Source organism: Acanthochromis polyacanthus, chromosome 8 (assembly GCF_021347895.1).
Source record: "Acanthochromis polyacanthus isolate Apoly-LR-REF ecotype Palm Island chromosome 8, KAUST_Apoly_ChrSc, whole genome shotgun sequence".
NCBI classification, from domain to species: domain Eukaryota; kingdom Metazoa; phylum Chordata; class Actinopteri; family Pomacentridae; genus Acanthochromis; species Acanthochromis polyacanthus.
In genome coordinates this window covers 26,173,508-26,198,032 of record NC_067120.1, presented here as the reverse complement: position 1 = coordinate 26,198,032, position 24,525 = coordinate 26,173,508, and the positions used below count along the sequence as shown (strand labels likewise).

At 39.4% G+C, this 24,525-nt stretch overlaps 1 protein-coding gene across 7 annotated transcripts in view; it reads left to right on the top strand.

The window, feature by feature from the left end:
• cadps2 (Ca++-dependent secretion activator 2) overlaps nt 1–24,525 on the top strand; it is a 561,419-nt gene that overhangs the window by 381,946 nt on the left and 154,948 nt on the right. For all 7 annotated transcript variants that reach the window (XM_051951549.1, XM_051951548.1, XM_051951546.1 and 4 more), the window contains exons 13-14: nt 9,511–9,698; nt 22,202–22,303. In XM_051951549.1, coding sequence (XP_051807509.1) covers nt 9,511–9,698; nt 22,202–22,303 — 290 coding nt within the window. The remainder of the gene's footprint in view (nt 1–9,510; nt 9,699–22,201; nt 22,304–24,525) is intronic.

Genomic DNA, 24,525 nt, shown 5'->3' with positions numbered 1-24,525 from the left:
AGACAACGTCATGAAGACCAAGGAACACACCAGGCAGGTCCGAGATACTGTTGTGGAGAAGTTTAAAGCCAGATTTGGATACAAAAAGATTTCCCAAGCTTTAAACATCTCAAGGAGCACTGTGCAAGCAATCATATTGAAATGGAAGGAGTATCAGACCACTGCAAATCTACCAAGACCCGGCCGTCCCTCTAAACTTTCACCTCGAACAAGGAGAAGACTGATCAGAGATGCAGCCAAGAGGCCCATGATCACTCTGGATGAACTGCAGAGATCTACAGCTGAGGTGGGAGAGTCTGTCCATAGGACAACAATCAGTCGTACACTGCACAAATCTGGCCTTTATGGAAGAGTGGCAAGAAGAAAGCCATTTCTCAAAGATATCCATAAAAAGTCTTGTTTAAAGTTTGCCACAAGCCACCTGGGAGACACACCGAACATGTGGAAGAAGGTGCTCTGGTCAGATGAAACCAAAATCCAACTTTTTGGCCACAATGCAAAACGACACGTTTGGCGTAAAAGCAACACAGCTCATCACCGTGAACACACCATCCCCACTGTCAAACATGGTGGTGGCAGCCTCATGCTTTGGGCCTGCTTTTCTTCAGCAGGGACAGGGAAGATGGTTAAAATTGATGGGAAGATGAATGGAGCCAAATACAGGACCATTCTGGAAGAAAACCTGTTGGAGTCTGCAAAAGACCTGAGACTGGGACGGAGATTTATCTTCCAACAGGACAATGATCCAAAACATAAAGCCAAATCTACAATGGAATGGTTCACAAATGAACGTATCCAGGTGTTAGAATGGCCGAGTCAAAGTCCAGACCTGAATCCAATGGAGAATCTGTGGGCAGAGCTGAAGACTGCTGTTCACAAACGCTCTCCATCCAACCTCACTGAGCTCGAGCTGTTTTGCAAGGAAGAATGGGCAAGAATTTCAGTCTCTCGATGTGCAAAACTGATAGAGACATACCCCAAGCGACTTGCAGCTGTAATTGCAGCAAAAGGTGGCGCTACAAAGTATTAATGCAAGGGGGCCGAATAATATTGCACGCCCCACTTTTCAGGTTTTTATTTGTTAAAAAAGTTTAAAATAGCCAATAAATTTCGTTCCACTTCACGATTGTGTCCCACTTGTTGTTGATTCTTGACAAAAAATTAAAATTTTATATCTTTATGTTTTAAGCCTGAAATGTGGCGAAAGGTTGAAAAGTTCAAGGGGCCGAATACTTTCACAAGGCACTGTATATGGTATTATAAATCACCACACAAGCTGTTTATATTACCTTGTGTCCAATGACTTTGTGATCCTTCACATTTGATTAATATCTTAGTAAAGTTGTTCAGAACTTCCTTCATGAGCAAACATCCATACTGTTGCAGGTTTATACATGTTCTGCTGTCTAACAACAGAAACATTAAAAACTGACACTGACTCAAACGGGAGACTTGGATTTGAGGCAGACAGTGACAAGCTGGTCTTCAATACTCATATTATTAGGCCTGTGCTTTTGAAGGTTTCATACTATGTTTTACTTACCACTGTGTGAGGACATAGTATAGTTTTAAAAACAGCATTTCAAGATCAATCAAGACTTGCAATTTCATTCTGAAGACTTTACTTTCACTGGCAGAGTAGTATTGCATGATATTCAGAACTGGTAGCCTGTGGTTGTAAAGATTTGACTCGAACCTGCTCTCAAAGAGTTGAGATTTGCTTTGAACTGACCTTAGCCTGTGTGTGTCTCTGTGTTTTCACACATAATCTAAACATATATTCATGTGCATAGAATCCACACGGACAGTGTTTTAAAGCATTTCATGAACTTTTTTGAACTCTGTCTCCAAAAAAAGATCGTCCTGTAAAAGAATATTTTTCTCCTCTGTGTTTTTAGTGAAGCGTAACTCCCATGGGCAGCTATTATCAAAAAGCTCTATAATAATAATTAACTGTTAGCTTTCTATGTTTTGCTGTGGATATTCACCAGTCAACCATAGCATTAACACCACTGACAGATGAAGTCGGCTGCATTGATTATCTCATTAAAATGGTGCCTGTCAGAAGGGGTGGAATATATTAGCCATCAAATGAACCATCAGTTCTTAAAGCTGATATGTTAGAGGCAGGGAAACCAGGCAGCATGAGAATGTGAGTTACTTTCACAAGGCCCAAACTGTAATGGTCAGAGTATTTCCAAAACAGAAAGTGTTATGGGTGTTGCACTTTGCCTACCAAAAATGTTCCAAGGAAGGAAAATTGATAAACTGGTGACAGGCTCATGGAAGCCCAAGGCTCACTGATGAATGTAGGGAGGTAAGGGTGGCCAGTATGGTGTGATCCCACAGCTATGGAGCTGTGTGTCTGCAGACTGGTCACATGCCAATGCTGACCTACAGCGGGCATGCCAGCCTCAGAATTGGGCCATAGAAGAATTTGAAACTGTTTTAACTAATCACTTTTTCTTTTACATCATGTGGACAGCCTGTGTGCTGTTTACCTGTGGAAGAAATTTTCAGCTGGATACACTATGGGAAGAAGGCAAGCTGGCAGAGGCAGTGAGATGCTATGGGCAATGTTCTGCTGGGAAGCCTTGGGTCCCACACTCACATGGATGTTACTGACATATGTAGACCTTGCAGACAATGTAAACCCTTTCATGGCAAAAGTTTTCACTGAATTCAGTGGCCTCTTTCATCAGGATAAGTTCCCCTGCTGTACTGTAAATATATTTAGGGGTGTTCAAGGTGTTGACTTGTCCTCCAAATTCCAACGACCTCAGTATGATTGTACATTTGTGGGATGTACTTGGAGAACAAGTCTGCTCCTTGAAAGCCCACAACTTACAACTTCCAGGACTTCAGGAATCTCATGCTGTCTTGTTCCTTGATACCACAGAACACCTTTAGAGGTCTGTGGAGTTCAGAAATGCATGGGTTAGAGCTGTTGTGGTGGTTCAAGGCTGGCCTGCACAATATTAGACAGATGATTTTATTGTTGTGACTAATTGTGGGTAAAGCTGCAGTGGGAAACAAATAAAATCACTGAAATCATAAATTAACATTACTATTGACTTCCTGTAACCCACTGTAGATCTTTCATTGAAAGTGTTTATATCTGTTCATCATTTTCAGAAAAAATGGATAAACTTTATTTTCAAAACTTAAATGATTTCTTTTTTTAATTCATTGTATTTTTTTCTACAGTATTTCCAGGTCACCCATGTAATATAAACTGTAACAGTTTATATTGTGATATTTTGTGAAAATCAGAATCCAGATTCTAGTATCTAGTCTGAATTGTCTTTAAAACTATATACTAGAGGGACTAAATGATGTATGAGGAACTTTAAGTTGTCATAGTTAATTTCTTTCTGCATCAAAACCATCCTCTCCTAGTGAGTATAGGCCATCATGATGCACTGAAACTCTCCCTGAAACACAAACTAAGAAAGATCTGGGCTCATCCTGGCGTGTGCTACATCATGTTCTAATCTTTTAAAAGCAGCAAAATGAAGAGATGTTCACCAGAGTGACATCTGTTCTTCTTTCATTTCTCTACCTGCCTCACCAGGACTCCTTCCAGATCTGCAATTAGACCAATCCATTCACACCACCCCTCCAGCTCTTCTCTCCTCAGCCTTTTGTGAAAACTCTAGGGCTTTGTGTTCCAACCTGAGCCCCTTTTCACCAAATACTCTGAGAAAAGGCCAATGCCTCGGCGTGGGGGACATCTGTTGAGAAGTGGCTTGGATTCATGTCATGGACTGGGTCATATTTTATTCACAAAGAGCTGAACCCAACAACAACAACAGTAATTAGGCAGAAATTTGGTGTGTAGCAGGGGCCCAGAGTCCTACTAACTGGATCAGTGTAGTTCCCACTGGTGATCGAAGGGTTAAATAACCAAATAAAGCCGCTGACGGAGTGTTGAGCTCCAGATGAATTATGAATGTTTTGTTAAATTTGTAATGCAAGTGGTTACAAGGGTGATAGGGAGCTCTTAAATAAACCTAATTCAAAACCTTGATATTTTTATATTAACACAAAACACAGTTAAATGTGTTTGAAGTAAGGGTTAACCAAATAATGCAGCATCCTGCTGATCACATGTACTCACAATCCTTAGCTATTCATGGATTGCAATTCAGTTAAATGAGTATTGTTTAGGTGCAGATGAGATGCTGAAATATAAAGTCCAGTTTGACAACCACACTCTTGAATACAAGTGTTTTTGAACCTCAAAATATTGCAAACCAATTCGCAATACAGTGACAATACTGCATTGCTGGCACTGTGACATCATTTTTTCCTTTACTCTTACATTTGAGAGGCAGTTTTGTTTACTTGAGGTGAAGCTTCTATGTGCCAGTGCGGTGAGCTTCTCAACAGTGGTCTCAACACCAGTTTACAAAAACACTGAATGTTCTTTTATCCACTAACCATCCGAAACATATTTCCTTCATATGTACACTACCGTTCAAAAGTTTTGTGCCACTGAGAAATGTCCTTATTTTTTAAAGAAAAACAGTTTTTTAATGAAGATAATATTAAATGAATCAGAACTACAGTCTTGACATTGTTAGAGTGGTAAATGACTATTCTAGCTGGAAACAGCTGGTTTTTAATGGAATATTTACATAGGGGTACAGAGTCCCATTTTCAGCAACAATCACTCGTGTGTTCTCATGGTACATTGTGTTTAGCTAATTGTGTTGAAAGAAAACCCTTGTGCAATTATGTTAGCACATGAGTGAAAGTGATTGTTAGAATTGTTCTGTTTTATAATGCAATACATCAAAATGTGCAGAAGAAACATGCAAATGCATATAAATATATCCTTTGTCCAGTCATTTTGTGGCTATGCGCTGCCTTTTGACACAATTGTCAACATATATAACAGTACGCAGAATTACATTTTTTTTTCTAAAGCAGAAACAAATAATGCAAACAAAAAACAGAAACATGGCTTTGACCCTCAGCAGCTTGTTGTCATCCCAGGACCCTCCCCCCACCCACCCCTCCTAAATGCCTGACTGGTGAAGCAGAAGGAAAGGGATCGTGCAGTCGCAGACAATAAGCACTGAACTGGACAACATCTGAAGACTGATATGTACCTTTAATCCACAAGACTGCTACTCACTCTGGTTTCCTGTCAGCCTTCACTCTTCAAACCTTGAAATTTCTTTATCTGATTTCTCCACTTTTTGGAGAATGAGGACGCAGCTGTCATCACCTCATTCAAACCTGTCTAAACGTCCTGCTGCCATATCAACTCCCCATGGTGCTTCCACCAATATAAACTAATACACAGTAATTACCAAGATCTATGAATGAACATGGTTCCTTTAAATCTGAAGCTTCCCAGTGATTCAGTTGCATTCATGCTAATTACAGGAATCTTCAGAAGAAGAAGAGGGACGCTCCAGATTGCTCTGCAGCATTCACAGGGAGAGATGAATGGCCAAACAACAAGAACATCAGATTTAGCACATCTCACACTCTCTGGACAGATTTTGAAATGCTTTGTTTTTTGTCACTTTGTGTGAAATAACAATGTCAAACTTTCTCGTGAAGGTAAATTTCCCTGAGAAATGTTCCTTTAATTATGGGCTGCAGCTAATTGTTGCTGTCATTATTAATCAAACACTTACTTTTCTTATTAATCAAGTACAGTTTTACTTAGAGCTCAAGGTGACAAATTCAAATGTCTTGTTCTGTCTAATCAATTGCCCCACACACAAAGACATTCATTTTAAAATTCACTCTGGAAACTTCCCTTCGATAAAAAACGTATTAAACCACACAGAGACGTTCACATCATTCTATGCCTCTGTTTAAACTACTAACTATATAGTAGTGTCTGTAGTGACTGGTTGGGCTGACACTCTCCCTGACTCTTCTGCTTTCATTTTATCTCACCCTCAATAAGCAGCAGGAGGAATCAATAAAAATCATTGAATCCCTGTATGAAAACATTCCTGATTGCTTCCTGCTGAGCCTACATCAGAAGCACTTTTATTCAGTAAAATTCTACTGTCTAGTGTTCTCCTCTCAGCTCCCCTGTGTTCCACAATTTCTGGAAGTCGGAGATGGTGCAGACTGAATGCTTCAGTAACTCTTATGTGCTCTTTTGATCTTGTTTTTATTGCGAATTCTCAGTAAGACAATGATACTGATGTATTTGAAGAAAAGATGCCTCTGTGCTCACAAAAATACAATACTCTACATGTAATGTCAATCTGAGTAGCAAAGTGACAGCTCTGTCCGTTGGGATGCTTGGACCGAAGAAATAGTTTCATGAGCCAAAAAACATCAGACTCCTGAGGTGAAATCTGAATATCCTCAGCACCCTACTCTCAGCTCCCAGTCTGTAGTCAGCCGAGGTGTTCGGCGCTTCAGAACGGCCGCGCTGCGTTCACTTTCCTGGGTGATGTCTCTTCTCAGAGGGGGGGGGTCCATGCAGCCGCGGTGTACCGAGCTAACGAGGGAGTCGGCTCGTTAGCTGCTAATTGAGCGGTCAGCGCCAAGACCGGAGTGCTCCATCTGTTTGTTACAGAGGAACATCTTGTCGCTTCACGCCTGTCGACAGGCCCATCTCCCTCCATGGTGTGATATTAATAGCTCGAGCACACAGACGGAGAAGAAGCTGAAGAAGACGACAAATACACTGAAAGAGCAGGAGGGGTGGGGTAAAAACTAAAAGGCCTGCAGCAGAAGAATCTTGCCAGGTCCAAATAACCCCGACAGAAAGCAGCATGTCAGGGAGACTAAATAAAATACTGGAAATGATGTCTGGTTTTAAGTCCCTTAAATGATCTTTGATACATTTTAAAATTTAAACTTAAAGAGCAACAAAAGTCCTTTTCAGAGCTTATTCTGACTGTGTTGTCATGTAGCACAGGGTTTAGCAAAACATTCCAAAAGTGTTCTATTGTGATAGAGGTTTGTAAAAAAAAATAGCTACATGAAAAGACCCGTTTTTCATTGTTTTTTTTATTGTAACTTTACCTATACGATCAGCCCTTAGACCAACACTCCCATTATGAACATCGACACTAAACTAAATTTACATTTTTCTTCTTTGAGTTTAAAACGTGAAAACAAGGGTAATATAAATTGTTATACAGGTAGCCATTTTTTTATTAACTTCACTGAAAAGAAAGAAATCACATGTGAATCATAAAAGCATCAAGAGATGCTGTTATCCTTATTTCAGAAAACACTCAATGTATTTCGAAAGTATGACCCTTTCACTTTATAAATGGGCTGTACTCACGCAGCACTTCAGCACTACTCATTTCTCATTTCTCATTCACACACACTCACATCATGCTTGCAGAGCTGTCATGCAGGACGATGATCACCTGCCATCAGGAGGGAGCAACTTTAGGCTCAGTGTCCTGCCCAAGTACCCTTAGCATGGGGAGAGGCAGTGATTGAACCGGCATATGTGTGTGTGTGTGTGTGTGTGTGTGTGTGTGTGTGTGTGTGTGTGTGTGTGTGTGTGTGTGTGTGTGTGTGTGTGTGTGTTTTAGCATTTGCTACATTGTGGGGACCAAATGTCCTCACAACTGTAGGAAATCCGAAAACTATGTCACTTGTGGGGACATCTTTCGGGCCCCACAAGTTTAAACAGTGTTTTCTTGGTCATGTTGTTGTTACTGAAAAAAGTAAAAGTGCAAAAACGTTTCTTTAGGGTTAGCCATTGTTTGGGTTAGGGTTAGGGTTTGGTTAAGGTTAGGGTTAGGGTAAGGGTTAGGGGTTAGATATGAATGGGAGTCAATGGTAAGTCCCCACAATGATAGAAAAACATAGTATGTGTGTGTGTGTGTGTGTGTGTGTGTGTGTGTGTGTGTGTGTGTGTGTGTGTGCGTGTGCATGTGCGTGTGTGTGTAGGCGCAGTGTCAGCTCAGTGAAGGTGCTAATTTGTTAATGTTCCTCCCCTGTGGAATCCTAATTAACGTTGTAAATTTCATACCTAATTTAGTGATTATGTGCAGGATGAATGAACTAATGAACATTTCATGATATTCCAGTTGTTTCACACCTTCCTGGGATTTTTTTTGTTTATTTTTTTGTTTTGTTTTTTTTGTGACTGGTGTTGGTAGGAGTCTGTTTACATCTTCCACTGTAACAGAAAGCTGTGAAATGGTTGTTCAGTCCTTGGTGCGGTTCAGAACAAACTTGTGTTTACCAAGAGCTGTTTTTTTTTTCTTTTTGAAGAAAATGGGTAACATTTGTTGCAGCAATACTGATGTGCACATACATTAATAATACTAATACAAAAACACTGTCTTTGCTGTAATTGTCCTTGTGCACTGGCTTAGCTAACAGGGAACACAACTGCTTCAACCAATAACCCTTTCAATATACATACAATTACTCTGTCAAGGAATGCAGTGGAGTTATCTGACAATCTGCACTTTTGTCCTTCTGTTAATCTGTGAATCTGACTGTGCAACATTACTCAAAAACGGAAGAACGGATTAAGATGAAAATTTCAGGGAAGGTCAGAAATGACACAAGGACCACCTCATTAGATTTTGGCAATGATGTGGCTTATATTCTGGATCCACAGATTTGTGAAAAAATTTCGGTATCATTAGCGGTATCAGTGTCACTGAAACTATAACCACAAAGGAATGCTAAGTTAGCTGCCTGCTGAGGATCACATAATTGTGATCTTACTACAAATCGACCGCTGGACTTATCAGGACTTATCAGTAGGAAATTATACAATGACTGAGCAGCTTTGGTGACGTACTGCACTCTTTGAGTGCTTTTCTTGTTATATTTAGATTAAGATAGAGGGCTGCAAAGTGGCTTGGTGGTTAGCACTGTTGCCTTCAAGAAGATCCCTGGTTTATGCCCCAGCCTTCCCAAGATCTTTCTGCATGAGTTTCCATGCTCTCCCTGTGCATGCTTCAGTTTTCTCCGGGTACTCCGGGTTCCTCCCACAGTCCAAAAACATGCTGAGGTTAACTGGTAATTCTAAATTGTCTGTAGGCGTGAATGTGTGTGATTGTTTGTCTTTATGTGTAGCCCTGTGATAGACTGGTGAATTGTCCAGGATGTCCCCTGCCTTCACCCTAAGTCAGCTGGGAAAGACTCTAACCCCCCGCAACCCTTTTGAGGATTAAGAGGTGTATAGAACGTCGATGGATGGATGTTAAGATACACTTTAGAAAATGTGGCCCTATCCTTTTTATCTGCTAGGGTACCATTTTGATTCTATATCAAACCATTTTAAAATATGCTAAATATTTGAACTTCTGAAGAAACACTTGTTTTAGCCCTGAAAATAAACTGCAGTCCCGATAATGATCTTTTTCTGATTTGTCCATAATCTCAGTTCTGTCAAAATGTATGGACCAAGATGTCAAAATTAATCTAAATGATACTGAACCACACTTTTAAATCTGGCTTGGAACAGAGGATTAAGGTGCAAACATTTTGTAGTTGTTCCAAGTTGTGTGACATGTCTGTGTGCATGTGTTTTGTCTTCAGGGTTGGTTCAGTCCCGGGCAAGTGTTCGTCCTTGATGAGTACTCTGCTCGGTATGGCATTCGAGGCTGCCACCGCCACCTGAGTTACCTGAAGGCTCTCATGGATTATTCCAAGAACAACGTGCTCGTCGACCCGACGCTGCTGCACTACAGCTACGCCTTCTGCGCCTCTCATGTCCATGGGAACAGGTACACAAGCAACAGCAGTCAATATTGTTGTGGGATTGTCCACCACTGCAGATACGAGGATGTGATTCCAAGCTTCAGGACTCAGCCTTGCATGCCGTCAAGCACAACTGGTCATTTCTCTGGCCAGACAGCTAGATCCTATCAGTCACTATACTGACTTCACAGAGTAGAGGGAACATTCAAATTAGCAGAAAATGTCAATAGATATTAAGAACAATAGTAAACAAAGAAAAATGATTTAAATACTGGGCAGAGCATCTTTCTTTGTCTCCTTTCTGGAGCATCTTCAGTGATAATCCCATGTTACATGCAGGCATCAACACAAAGCCATATAATAATCCCATGTTTTTAAGCAATCTGACCTCTTTCTCCCATTTTTCTTATCGAACTGAACTCCCACTCACACTGATTCAGCAGGATCTACATCACATTACAGGAGTCACAATATAATTTTAGAGGGCCCTAATGGACTATGAAACACAAACAATATACCTTCAGAATAAAATACAGCCCCTTGATTTGACCTAATTGGTTATAAAAATTTCAAATTGAACAAATGTGTAATAACTTACTGTATGTGGATAGAACTATAAAATACAATATCTGGACAGAGTTAACTGTCAGCTGAAAATGAATTTTTCATTTAATCCATATCTTCTTAAACTTTCGCTCACTTGCAGGCTCAGTTTGTGGGTGTGTTATTTTGAAGTATGGGCTGCTGAGAGCTGTCCAAGTATACATTTCAGCTATTTGAATCCTTGAGTGCACTTTCTGCAGTCTTCCAGACAGTCCGCTTGGGCTGTACACATTACAAGGTGTTGTTTGGATGATGACCACCTGATAATGGTAATATGGGCATGAAGATGTAAATGTGAGCATAATAAGACAAATTTAATCAAACAGCCATAACAACAATTTTTACATGAATGCCTTCTTTCCAATTTTTTTTTCAAACCTTACGTTTTATGTGTTATATTTTCTAACATTTTTCAGCTAGCCTGTGCTTTTTCAACAGGCAAATCATGTGCTAGCTTTAATCTAGAAAATATTTGGCTTTTTAGCAATTCAATGTTAGGTTAACTAGCTAGCAGGGGCAGCTGGTCAATAGAGGGCGCTAGGGCGCCGCCCCGTCTGTCTCACATCATGTAGAGTCACAGCCCTTCCTTCAATAAAATGTTTTTAAAATTACATTTACATGTATATCCTATGTTTTTAACAAGCAAAATGGATGATAGAGCCTGTAGAGAGTTACTAAAATGTATAATTTGTAATAAAAAGTCAGATTAGAAACGTCCGACGTTGTCTACAATTACTAACAGTGAACATATATGGCCGGGGCGCACTCATCTTTCCCCATATCTTTCAAACAGTATTCCCAACGTATCTACAATAGTTAACCAACAGAAACAACCACATAATGGTGGTTTAATTCAACAGTGCATGCTCGCTTGAGTTTCAACGGCTGAGTCTCAGTATGTTGCTTCACGTCCATATTGTCCTCACTGTCTGCAGCAAAATCTTCGTTATAACTTTGACATGCGCGGCTTGTTCCTCTTTAATACAAGAGATAGGAGACAGCAGGGCACAGGCTGACCGCGCCCTGTGGGTCAGCCTGCGCTGAACTGACGCTCATCTTCAGCAACACAGAGTTCAGGAGTTGCAATGGTGTGGTGGATCTGTACCAGCTCTTCATAAGCAACAATCTTCAGAACACCTTCTCAGAGACTGTGTCTCTCCTGAAGATCCGCATCACGACTCCAATGACGACAGCTGAATCTGAGAGGTGCTCAGGGGCGGATTGAACGTTATTTCATTCGGTCGTTTGACTGAAGGGCCGGTCCACGTGTGGGCCGGTGGGCCAGTGCGGTAGTATTTATTAAATAATTTTGTTTATTGGGCGCCCGACTTACGTATAGCTCATCGGGTTAAGCAGGTGACCCATGTACAGGGGCTGGTCTCCGACGCAGCGGCCCGGGTTCGATTCCTGCCCGCGGGCCTTTGCTGCATGTCTTTCCCCTACTTTTCCCCCCATTTCCTGTCACTCTTCACTGCGACTATCACAATAAAAAGGCAAAAAAAATAAAATAAATAATTTTGTTTATTTATCCATATGCGGCCGAATGGGATGAGCGTCCAACCATTCATCAGCCCACACACGCACGCACGCACGCTCAGCCCCGCACAGGCCCTGGAGGTGCTTCTCAACACTAAAAAGAATCAAGACCTTCCTCAGGAACACGATGTCGCAGGATCGTCTTAATGCACTGGCCATGCTATCTATGGAAAAGAAACTTGTCAGGAGACCCCAGATTTTAACCATAGAGTCATTGAGAAATTTGCATGTCTCAAAGTCAGAAGAGCAAAACTTGCATACAAAAAATAACACAGATGTAGAGGTGCTGGCTTTAATCTCTAAAATGTGAGGATTTACTTTTTTGTCATTTAATAATGCAAATAGAAATGTTAGTTGACACAAGTGGCACATTAGACTGAAAGCCTGTTGATTTTCATAGATTCTGAAATCTGAGAAATTACTGTTTTTCTTTATTTTCATTGTAAATATTTAATGTTAGTTGACAGAAGCACTTTGGGTTCAAAGCCTAAGAAGATAAGATAGGTTTTATTTGTCACATGCACAGTTATACATAGTATAATGCCTAATGGTTTCAGTATTTTTTTTTTTCAGGCAAAGTGACAAATTTTTATTGCTTTGATCTTAAATATGCAGATTTGCTGTTTTCTCATTGTCATGTAAGGTTATTAATGTAAAAGTTAGCTCACAGAAGCACTGTCTGCTTTAAGCCTTATAGTTAGGTTTTTTTTTAACAAAATGTCCAATGTTTGTTGGTTTCACAGGTATGGATTTGTTTTTGTTTATTTGAGTATGTAAATATAAATATGTTGTTCCAAAGATTTTGCTGGACAGAAGAAGCACTTGGCACTCTTTGAAGCTGGAAAAATGAATTGTTTCTTTTTTTTTACTTTTGAAGTAAAAAATAGATTTGCATATTTATACATTCTTAATTTGTTTAATTATAGAAAAGGAGATTTTAAGGGTTTGTGTGTACCAATTACGCCTTATCTGGAGCAAATCATATCAAACATTGGGGAGATAAATTCAAATTCACGAGCTGTTAACATTTACGTGCATTTAATTGTCTATTTGACTCATCAGTAGTGCTTAGGTGTACCCTCGTAGTGGTGCATAGTAATAGCACATCAAATGGCTGTGAACATAATTTACATCAATTCTTGTATTCCGGTGTTGCCGACTCTGCTATTTGGTTTGGTAAATTAAGTGCGCCCCCCAAAGAGAAAAATTCACCAGCCGCCACTGCTAGCTAGTGTCTAATTGTGTAATCTCTGAAAACAGCTGCCCACTACCACTAAAAAACTCTGAAAGTAAAACAAAACAGTTAGACTTAGACAGCTAAAACAATGAGCTAAAACTCACTATAAAGTTAACAGCTCTCTGTAGGTTTATCATTATACATGGCCCTTCCACATTGTTCAAATGTTGCTGTTGAACATCATATATTTGAACTTGATATTGTCTTGAAGTGCATTTACACACGTGGACAAAATTGTTGGTACCCCTCAGTTAAAGAAGGAAAAACCCACAATTCTCACTGAAATCACTTGAAACTCACAAAAGTAACAATAAATAAAAATTTATTGAAAATTAAATAATCAAAATCAGCCATCACTTTTGAATTGTTGATTAACATAATTATTTTAAAAAACAAACTAATGAAATAGGGCTGGACAAAAATGATGGTACCCATAACTTAATATTTTGTTGCACAACCTTTTGAGGCAATCACTGCAATTAAACGATTTCTGTATTTGTCAATGAGCGTTCTGCAGCTGTCAACAGGTATTTTGGCCCACTCCTCATGAGCAAACAGCTCCAGTTGTCTCAGGTTTGATGGGTGTCTTCTCCAAATGGCATGTTTCAGCTCCTTCCACATATGTTCAATGGGATTCAGATCTGGGCTCATAGAAGGCCACTTTAGAATAGTCCAACGCTTTTCTCTCAGCCATTCTTGGGTGTTTTTGGCTGTGTGTTTTGGATCGTTGTCCTGTTGGAAGACCCATGACCTGCGACTGAGACCAAGCTTTCTGACACTAGGCAGCACATTTCTCTCCAGAATGCCTTGATAGTCTTCAGATTTCATCGTACCTTGCACACTTTCAAGACACCCTGTGCCAGATGCAGCAAAGCAGCCCCAAAACATTACTGAGCCTCCTCCATGTTTCACCGTAGGGACAGTGTTCTTTTCTTCGTATGCTTGGTTTTTGAGTCTATGAACATAGAGTTGATGTGCCTTACCAAAAAGCTCCAGTTTGCTCTCATCTGTCCAAAGGACATTCTCCCAGAAGCTTTGTGGCTTGTCAACATGCATTTTTGCAAATTCCAGTCTGGCTTTTTTATGAGTTTTTTTCAGCAGTGGTGTCCTCCTTGGTCGTCTCCCATGAAGTCCACTTTGGCTCAAACAACGACGAATGGTGCGATCTGACACTGATGTACCTTGGCCTTGGAGTTCACCTTTAATTTCTTTGGAGGTTGCTCTGGGCTCTTTGGATACAATTCCAACGATCCGTCTCTTCAATTTGTCATCAATTTTCCTATTGCGGCCACGTCCAGGGAGGTTGGCTACTGTCCCGTGGGTCTTGAACTTCTGAATAATACGAGCCACTGTTGTCACAGAAACTTCAAGCTGTTTAGAGATGGTCTTATAGCCTTTACCTTTAAGATGTTTGTCTATAATTTTTTTTCGGATGTCCTGGGACAATTCTCTCCTTCGCTTTCTGTTGTCCATGTTCAGTGTGGTACACACCTTTTCACCAAACAGCAGGGTGACTACTTGTCTCCCTTTAAATAGGCAGACTGACTGATTATGAGTTTGGAAACACCTGTGATGTCAATTAAATGACACACCTGAGTTAATCATGTCACTCTGGTCAAATAGTTTTCAATCTTTTATAGAGGTACCATCATTTTTGTCCAGGCCTGTTTCATTAGTTTGTTTTTTAAAATAATTATGTTAATCAACAATTCAAAAGTAATGGCTGTTTTTGATTATTTAATTTTCAATAAATTTTTATTTATTGTTACTTTTGTGAGTTTCAAGTGATTTCAGTGAGAATTGTGGGTTTTTCCTTCTTTAACTGAGGGGTACCAACAATTTTGTCCACGTGTGTAGGTCTGACACTACCGCATAATGCATCTGGAGCTATTTAATTTCTGGCCCAATCATGGTGAAATTGATGTTACTGGTTGAATAATCTCTGCAACAAATACAAGTAGAATAATCAGTTTTCTGATCTGTGTTCTATCAGCTGTTGCACTGGCAGTGTAAACGGTCTTGACAGCAAATCAGGACCAAACATAAAACCATATTTATGAGATTTCTGCATCACCATCTGAACATATATTGATTTCTGTGACAACACAACGCATACAATGTGTGGTAGTGTAACGGTACGGCTTAATTCAGTGATATTAGTCACACAGCTCAACATGTTTGGCAGACATTACATACAATATCACTCAAAAGTCTGTACTCACAAAAGTTTTTAATTATTTTATACTTGTAGATTAATACTGAAGATACAAAAATTATAAAAATAATACATATGGAATTATGGCGTAAACAAAATGTGTTGATCTTCAGTATTTATCTACAATGTAGAAAATAGTAAAAAAAGAAAAAAGAATAAAAAACATTGAACGAGAAAGTGTGTCCAAACTTTTGACTGGTAGTGTATTTTTTCAGCTGAAAATCATGAAAAATTGGGAGGAAATTATTTGGTTAAAGGGGGAAGTTCCTTACAGCTGTTTTAAATATAAAACTCTGAACATAACTAGCTCCAGACCAGGTTAACTCGGCAGCATCCGTTACCATGGTGATCGAGCAGATTAAAAAAAGCCACCTTCATGATACTGAAAACTCTGACTTTAAGCTCATCATACCTTGCTAACTCACTAATCTTGTTTTGTAGTACAGTGCTCATTCCTCCATTTCACTCCCAGCAGTCCCTGTATTTCTCCATGTCTGGGATAATTACTGATATCTGTGCTTTCTCTCTTTGTCAACCCATTTAGTCAATTAGGAAACATAATGATTAGCTCCTCCAGCTAATCGCCAGATCTAAAAAAAATTTGAGGGAAGGGGGGTTATTACTGGAATTGGCTTTTTGTCAGTTGGAGCTCCATTTTGAATAATTGATGGCCATTCTGGGCTGCCTGAGTGGGTGTGTATGGGGAAAAAAAGGTTTAGGATGGCTGGCAGGCACAGAGGTGAAAAAAAAAAACTTAATTACAGAACTCAAGTTTCCCGAGAGGGCTGCTCAAAGACAGACATGGAGTGATCAACAGGAGGGTACTTGACTAATACTTCAAGGCAATATATTCAGTTTCTAACACTGTGGTTTTCTTAAGAAAACTCTCAGGAACATGTTAGACCTTGATTTAAGATGTAAATATTTTCCTGCCATGTCAAAGCCTCCCACAGGTAAGGTCAGCTTGTCAATGCATTTAACTGTTTGTGGTCTATGATCTGTTAAGTTGTATGGTCAAGTTTTAGTTTTATGCTTTATTCCTAATACTTGGCTTTTTCTAAAAGCACTCTTTTTCCTCTGCTTATTCACAGGTTAAACAAATTATTTTAGCTGTTCTTTTGATGAAAGAATTTATCAATAGCTATGGCTTCCTTTAATTCAAAGTCTTACTGCCTCCCATTCTGTGCACTATGCTTCAACGCTACTTGTTCAACAGCTTCTGTTTCTCTCCTTTATGAATGATATTTTATTCAGAAGAATCTGAAATTTAAAGCACCTTTTTTTTTTTTACAAGGCTCAGAGTTAAAACTACATTTCAAAAGAGCCACTTTCTTTGTTTCCACATGAAATGGTTAAAGGCAACAGATGCATTTTGGTATTGTTTCACAAATATATTGATGGCTTACAACAGATTCAAAACATGTATGCAACAAACAAAAACTACTAGTTTTGACTTGTAGAAGTAAATATTAAATTTAATAAATGTCATGTTACATCAGCACGCAGACATATTTTAAAGATAATTTTAGGCTTCTGAAATGCAAGCTGCTGCAGTAAAAATAGGACCAGTGTATACAGATAGCAGAATGAAAAAAAGAAAACTGCAAGCTTACAGTGGAAAATCACCACCCCGTGCTGTGTGCCTCTTAGGACTAGAAAGCTATCCAATATGTAAAAAGGTAAGTGTAAATACAACCGAGAAACATTTATGTTTGTAAGGTATAAAATCTGTAGTCCTGTTGCTGAAGTATCCATTAACAGGGGTTTCCTTTGTGATAATAGCAGCTAAAAGGACATTTAAATTACGCTAATAGTGTTAAAAAAAAATGCATAAAATTGGATTACAATCTGTCTTACCAAAACACTTGAAATGACAATGTAAGTTGAACCTTTAATGCCTTCTGTGGTAAGCTTTGGGTATTTTATGCTGCCACATAGAATTCAACCTGAGCAGGATGAAGGAGCTGTGACTAGTCTGAAGGTTTGTGTAGCTTTGATGAGACGGGTGTGTTTGAACCTGGATCAAGGTTAAAGGAGCATTACCAGATCCGTGGGGAGGGTGCTTGCCTCCCTCTTACCTGTCAGGTCAAATAATCTTTTCTCTGAGTAATCTACGCCACACCAACACAGGATGTGACAGAAGCTTTTACTTCCCCCAGCCCTCCATACAACATCCCCCCTGTCTCCCAGGCGGTGATGGGCAGGAGGAAGGTGACACACAGGAGCACCTGCCGCTCAGCCTCATCTCTTTTCCACACCTCTTAAGGTGAAGTGGCATCCACACCCGGTGCTCTGCCATGCTGCTTGGTGATTTCAACTCGTGACAGCTCTTGTCAACTGACATAAGCACCCAAACCGCCAGAGGGTTTGGTGAATCCCGCAGGCGGATATGGTACTTATCGTTTACACTTGAGCCACACTGAGTGTAAACACACTAACCTCAGCCTACAGAGACACCCCTCCCTTCCACCTCCCCCGGCCCTGGAGCACCACTGACAGCATCCTTGCCTCCAACGTGCTCGCTTCATTTAGCAGCAACAATGTGTCTGAGCCCCGACAAGCTGCCGCTCCCCACTCTGCCATGAGAGCTACCAAACCAAACACCACACTGTGTTGCGTTTCTCTGAGCTCGCCGCATTTTGCGTTTGGCCTCCTGCCAACTTCCTCGCCATCTGATTTGTTTTCTGCTGTAATTCAATTCAGGGGGAGTGGAGGGTGTGAGTGACATTTGCGGGGAAAATTGAGTTTCAAATATCATTTGAAAGCTCTTGGCTCGCTCTTTGTGATGATGACAGAAAACTATCTCTGCTTCCTACACACTGAATTGAATTGAGTAGCCACTGTCACCTTGTTCAGAAGAGATTTTTCTGTGCTTTTGTGTTCATTTATTCTAAAGCTTTCATAGAAATGCAGCAGAAAATGCAGCTAAACATGTTTATACACATATAACCTTACTGAGTGGACAAATTACTTGAACAACTCCACAATCATCCCTGAGGGAAAAACATGATTGTGTGGGAAAATGTGCATTTGTCATCATGATAAGCATGTAAATATAAAAACAGGGATATAATACCTAAGGTGAAATCCTCATGGTGCAGTGTTGGGTTGATTAATTTACTTTTTTAAAAAGATTCTTCCTTCTTTGTTTGTTTTCAAGGTGTTCTGAATTGTAATTAAAACACTCAAGGGGAGGAAACTTTTAAATCTTTTACTTTTGGTTCGGATTAAATTACATTTCAGAGTGATCTTGAAAAAAAAATCTATGTACACTGAGGACAAGATTATTAATAAAACTATCCATATGATCAGCATGTGTGGAATTTATTGCTGATTGGAATGAAAACAAAACCAAAAAAAATTGTCAAAAATGGTTTGGATTAGGGCGCCCAGATAGATCATATGGCTGAGTGGGCAACTCATGAACAGGGGCTACAGTCCCCGCTGCAGCGGCCTGAGTTCGATTCCAGCTCACAGCTTATTGCTGCAGGTCTTCCCCACTATTCTTCTCCCTACTTTCTTTTCTACCGCTCTACTGACCTGTCTAATAAAGTCGACAAATGGCCAAAAAAAAAGAACTTTAAAAAATCAGAAATGATTTGGGTCTCCAGCTGGAGTGAATTCAGTCACTTTCCAAGCTTAAAAGCCAAACATTAGCAGGTTTTTAAGCACTGACATGGATATTCTCTGCTTTGTCTGATTCTGATTTTATTTTGGAATAATTTCCAACTGAATATTGAGGGGTCTTAGACTGCTCTGATACTTTTCAACTAAAAAAGTAAGTAAAATACTACTACTACTACTACTACTACTACTACTACTACTACTACTACTACTAATAATAATAATAATAATAATAATTATTATTATTATTATTATTATTATTATTACTATAAACAATCACTTCTCGTGTTGCTTTATTATAAAAGCATGTTGTGGTACAACCACTGAAGCTTTTTCACTTAAGAATAGTAAAAATTTAGCTGCACCATTTTCACACTAAGCCTTCTTTGTTAAGAATTAACAAGAGCTGCAAAACAGATCAACCAGTTTTCTTTCTTTCTTTCTCGCTCTGAGCTGCAAACTGATCGTTTCAGTAAGATGAACAACAGGGATTACAGGACATCTGGCGTTAACTGCAAGGGCTTGGTGCCTGAGGCTGTCCCTCTATCTGTCCCTCCATCCGTCCCCACATTCAGTACCTCGCTCTGATCACAGTCCTCATGTCTTCATTTGTCAGACCGTCAGCTCATTCAACATGAAAGCAAACTTGTCTTGCTTCTTCTTACATGAGTGAGCACACACACTCCCTTTCCCAGCAGCTCTGCTCTCCATTTCCTCAGGATTAACTGGTGCTTGTTAAACAGGGGGTGGGAAGGCTGTGGGGAGCAGTGGTGCTACTGAATAGACAAATTTGGAGAACAACGGGGTTTATAAGTTGTACTAACAAGTGTCATTGTGCATATAAAGCTGTCTCTCATTATAGAATGAATGAAGTAGAGTGGAGCTGAAGAGTGGTTCTGGTGATGTTCTTACACAATACATGATGATTTCTTCTTGTCATCCATCCTTTGTACAACCTCCACCTTCCACAAACTGGGAATCTCACTGAGATTATCATTTCATTTCCTTTTTAAAAATTGTATTTTGGATTTATAATGTTATGATTTCTATGCTATTAAATATATATTTAATAACAATCTTTAATTTAAATTTCCTGTTCTGAAAAGGAGATTTTTCTCCTCAGTGAAGCACTGCAGTACATGTAAATATTTCTACTGCGTAGCATGTTGATCAGTGATGGTTTAGTATCCTCAGCTCACATTGCTCTCTCTCAGACTCTGCAGCTTTCTCTTCATGTTATTATTTTCAACTTCAGAGAGTCAGGAAACACGACATGAGGAGTGCGGTGGAGTTGTTGGTACTCGAGGTGTAGCGGTCAGGGGCTGAACCAGTGAAGGCTTTTATAAGAACAACTCATTAACAGACAACCTCCTCGCTTCTTCCCTCCAGCAACTGCGAGTGCCGTTTGGAGAGGGTGCTTTTCTCTTTCAGCTGCACAGAAAAAGCCCAGAAAGTCAAGGCTGGTCGCTCTAGGTACTGATTGCATTTTTCCCCTTTTTTACCAGAGTACCTATTCAGACGAAGGCAAGAAGGGAATGAAGGCTTTAAAAACATTAATGAAGCGTTCAACTAACATTTTTTTTTTCTGTGAGGACGGAGACGAGCCCAAGCAGCTCTCTATTTGATTGGTTGACTTTGAGGTCATGATGGAGAGTTTGGCTGCTTGATCAGTTTGTTTGGTGAAAACAAGAGTGAGGAAAAAAAAACCCAAAGACATAAAAAGCAGCCTGAGTTGTTTTCAATGGCTTCACATTTTGTTTTTCATTGTTCTTTGAGGCTTTTATTGCTTAGTCTTTTATTTCTGAATGGTTCAGACCTTCAGCTGGTACAGAGTCCTTCCTTATAGAAATGTCTTAGTATTTGCAGTGAGAATCTTTTGACAAAGAGTGTTTATGTGAAACTACATAATGTCAACAGCATATCAAAGAAACAGTCTCTCGAGTTCATGTTGAATATTTCAGATTCTCAGATAGTGGAAAAGGTCTTTCTTTTTGTCTACTGATGAAAGATTTAAAACAGGCTTGTGTTTTGTATTTTCAAAATGTATTTGTTTATTTTTATGTGTTCATATCATATTCTAAGCTTTTTTTAATAGAAATATTGCTCATTTCCGAATTCATTTTAATTACTTGTACTTCTAATGTTAAGCTACGATCAGTGGAAAAATTCTTGAAAATGCATTAAATTTAAAAGCCTTCCATCTGCTCAAATATCTGTATCTTATATCTGTCTTTGACTCATGGGTTTTAATGTTAAACATCTGCAGAAAGTGTTGACTTTACTGTCAGTCAAGTAAAAATCACCAAATTAGAAACAGCAGGAATTATGAGGGGGTGAAAGGTTTCATTTATTTTTGGTATGTTAAAATAAGACCATTAGTACAAGTGGTGACTCTGAGTTCTCTTGTCAGCTGGATTCTGCTTTTTTACTCAGCAAAGGAATATGGCAGAGTTATGTCATCACCAGTGTATGTCTGTCTATCTGTCTGTTTAAACAGACAGACATTACTCAAAAACGGACTAACCGATTTGGATGAAATTATCAGGGAAGGTCAGAAATGAAGACAACTATCAACTGATTAGATTTTGGCAGTGAAGCGATTTATAGTCTGGATCCATGGATTTGTGAAAGATTTCTGTATCATTGCGAGATAGCAGCATGGCTGTAACTATGACAACAAGTGAACACTATGTCAGCTGCCTGCTGATGATTGCGATCTGAGTACAAATCGACCACTGCAGACTTATCTGGACTTATCCATCAGAAACGATACAAGGAACAATTGATTAAAATATGGGGGTGTTTCCGAGTCCCATCAATTCCCACCGCCCGCTACATATTTAGGTCACAAGATTTGGTATCCGTACATAACATGCATATGCATAACATGCTTGTGTTCAGCACAAGGTCATTTTGTTTGTTTGTTTGCGAATACATCTTTATGAAACATCTACATTCTATGCTGCCGTGATTTTTGATCCTCAGTAACTGATAAATAAACAAATGCTGCATTACTAAAAATGTTTACAAATGCTGCATTTCTGACTATGTCATATGGGGGAATGGACAACTTTGGCGGAGTACTGCGCTCTCTGAGTGATTTTCTTGTTTTTTTAATTAATACTTACAGAGTAGTGAATATTACCAGAAGGAAAACTCTACTGTTTAGTTTGTGCTGAATGAATTGAAGTAATCTTTTCATTTGAAAACTGTCTTTAATTTGAGAATTAACAGTTTCATTACTTTACCCCATTATCAGTTAAAGGTAAAAGTTAGCTAATGCTGTCTCATGTCTGAATTTCTTGTCTCCTCAGGCCAGATGGGATGGGGACAGTGACTGTGGAGGAGAAAGAGCAGTTTGAGGCCATCAGAAGTCGCCTGATGACTCTGCTGGAGAACCAGATCACACATTTCAGGTATGAACACCACTTTGTTGGAATTACACACTAGACTTCTGAAAACCACTGCCTTCTGTTTTTTTTTTAACTGTACAAAAATCATAATACTATTTAAATATTCACTTAAAACTACAGAAAGTGTAGTTTCTCACTTTGATCTATCCATGCAGATAGTTAGGGTTTTGGAGGGGTGTATGGAAATTTGTTGCTGTTTCTCACAACAGCGAAAAACTGCAATTCAGATAATCAAGTCTCTGTCCAGTCTTCCAGAGACACAGCATACATGTGCAACAATGTCTATATATGTGTTTTGAAATGTAACCATTATTAAGTCTAGGTAAACTACTTATCCAATAAACAATGTAATCTGCTGCATTTAATCACCTTCTTCACCTTTCACATAATTTCTGTTTGTCAAATAATATGACACACATGCAAATACGGACCGGTAGTGTGACAGAAAACAAAAAATGCAGATTGTTTTGATATTACTATAGCAATAATGTAAGTCTCACTGCAGTAAATTTTGACTTGCAAACAGATTTTGATGTTATATTTGAATATGGAACCACAATAACAAGAAACTGTAGGAAAAATTCATCCTAACCCGTAAAAACATCATTATGTTTTCCTAAAAGCCTAGCTGTGGTATAAAAGTGATTTGAAGAAAACCACCCAAAACATGTAATCTGACTGGTATGCTCCCTTTCCTTCATAACATTGAAATGAATCAGTTGGGGTATTTTTAGCCTCATCAGTGGCACACAACAGGTGCACGACATGCATCGGCGGCGGCGGCTGATGAGACCTCCCTGCATCTGCGCACTGCCATTCAGTGCCACTGCCACTGTGTGAACACATTGTGAGCACGGTGTGAAAGCGACAGCCCCTAGACCTTGAGCAGCACTAGTCTGAAAAGACCTGTGCCATTAACTGTCCTGTAGCCCGGCTCTTTAAACCCTTCACGCCTGAGAGGGGCCCTCCATCTGGTCCCAGAACAGAGAGGAGGGGGTGAGGTGGGTCAGTCAGCGGGAGTCATTACTAACTCACCTCAACAAGAGGCTAATGCTGGTAAACAATGGCCAGGACAATGCTGAGATTATGCTAATGACACCCAGACAAGATCAGGATTCCACAGTTTGGTTTAGATTAAACCTGTGCTCAGCTACTCAAAATTCATCTAAGACTATACATTTTAACTTCCTTTAATAACTATTATTTATTCTTCCTCAGGAGAAACATTATCAAAGGATTACCTAATCACCTTTGTTTTTACAGTGAACTCCGTCGTTTCTCATACTCACCAACAGTTGAATCTCTCAGATAAAGAGAGAGGTGGTAGAGAATGTTGATTTCATGGGTTCCTCAGCAAATAGCCTCCACATGACCAGCATGCAAAAGTTTAGGCACCGCACTGCAAACTGCATTAGCATATATTCAAAAGTTTGGGGTCACTTAGAAATGTCCTGATTTTTGAAAGAAAAGCAGTTTTTACCAATGAAGACAACATTAAATGAATCAGAAATACAGTCTAGACATTGTTAATGTAGTAAATGACTATTCTAGCTGGAAATGTCTGATTTTTAATGTAATATCTACATAGGGGTACAGAGGCCCATTTCCAGCAACCATCACTCCTGTGTTCTCATGGTACATTGTGGGAGCTAATCGTATTGAAAGGCTAACTGATGATTAGCAAACCTTTGTGTAATTATGTTAGCACATGAAGAAAGTATGAGTTTTCATGGAACACACAGAACTGCCTGAGTGACCCCAAACTTTCGAACGCTTGTGTATGTATTCAGTTAATGTTTCTTTAATGTGAAAAAAGGAAAACAATGTCATTTAAAAGTATGTGTTCTCCAAATGTTGAAGACGTTGTCAAATGTTGTCAAATTAGCAACTGATGACCTTCCCAGAACTGATAAATTCTCTGAGTCTTGTAATCTTGCTCACCAACCATGGGCACCTCTCGGCAACTGACTGAGGATCTGATATGATATGTATGTATTTCCGGTTTGAAATTTCCACTTGCAGTGGGGCCAATAAGTATTGGGCAACTTAAAAATTTCCAAGTTCACCCATTTAAAAAGATAAGAGAGGTTTGTAATTTTCATCATAGAAACACATCAAGCATGAGAGACAGAATGTAAAAAAAAATCCATTAAATCACATTGTATGATTTTTAAACAATTTATTTGTGAAAATGGGTGGCCAATAAGTATTGGGCAGCTCGAAAA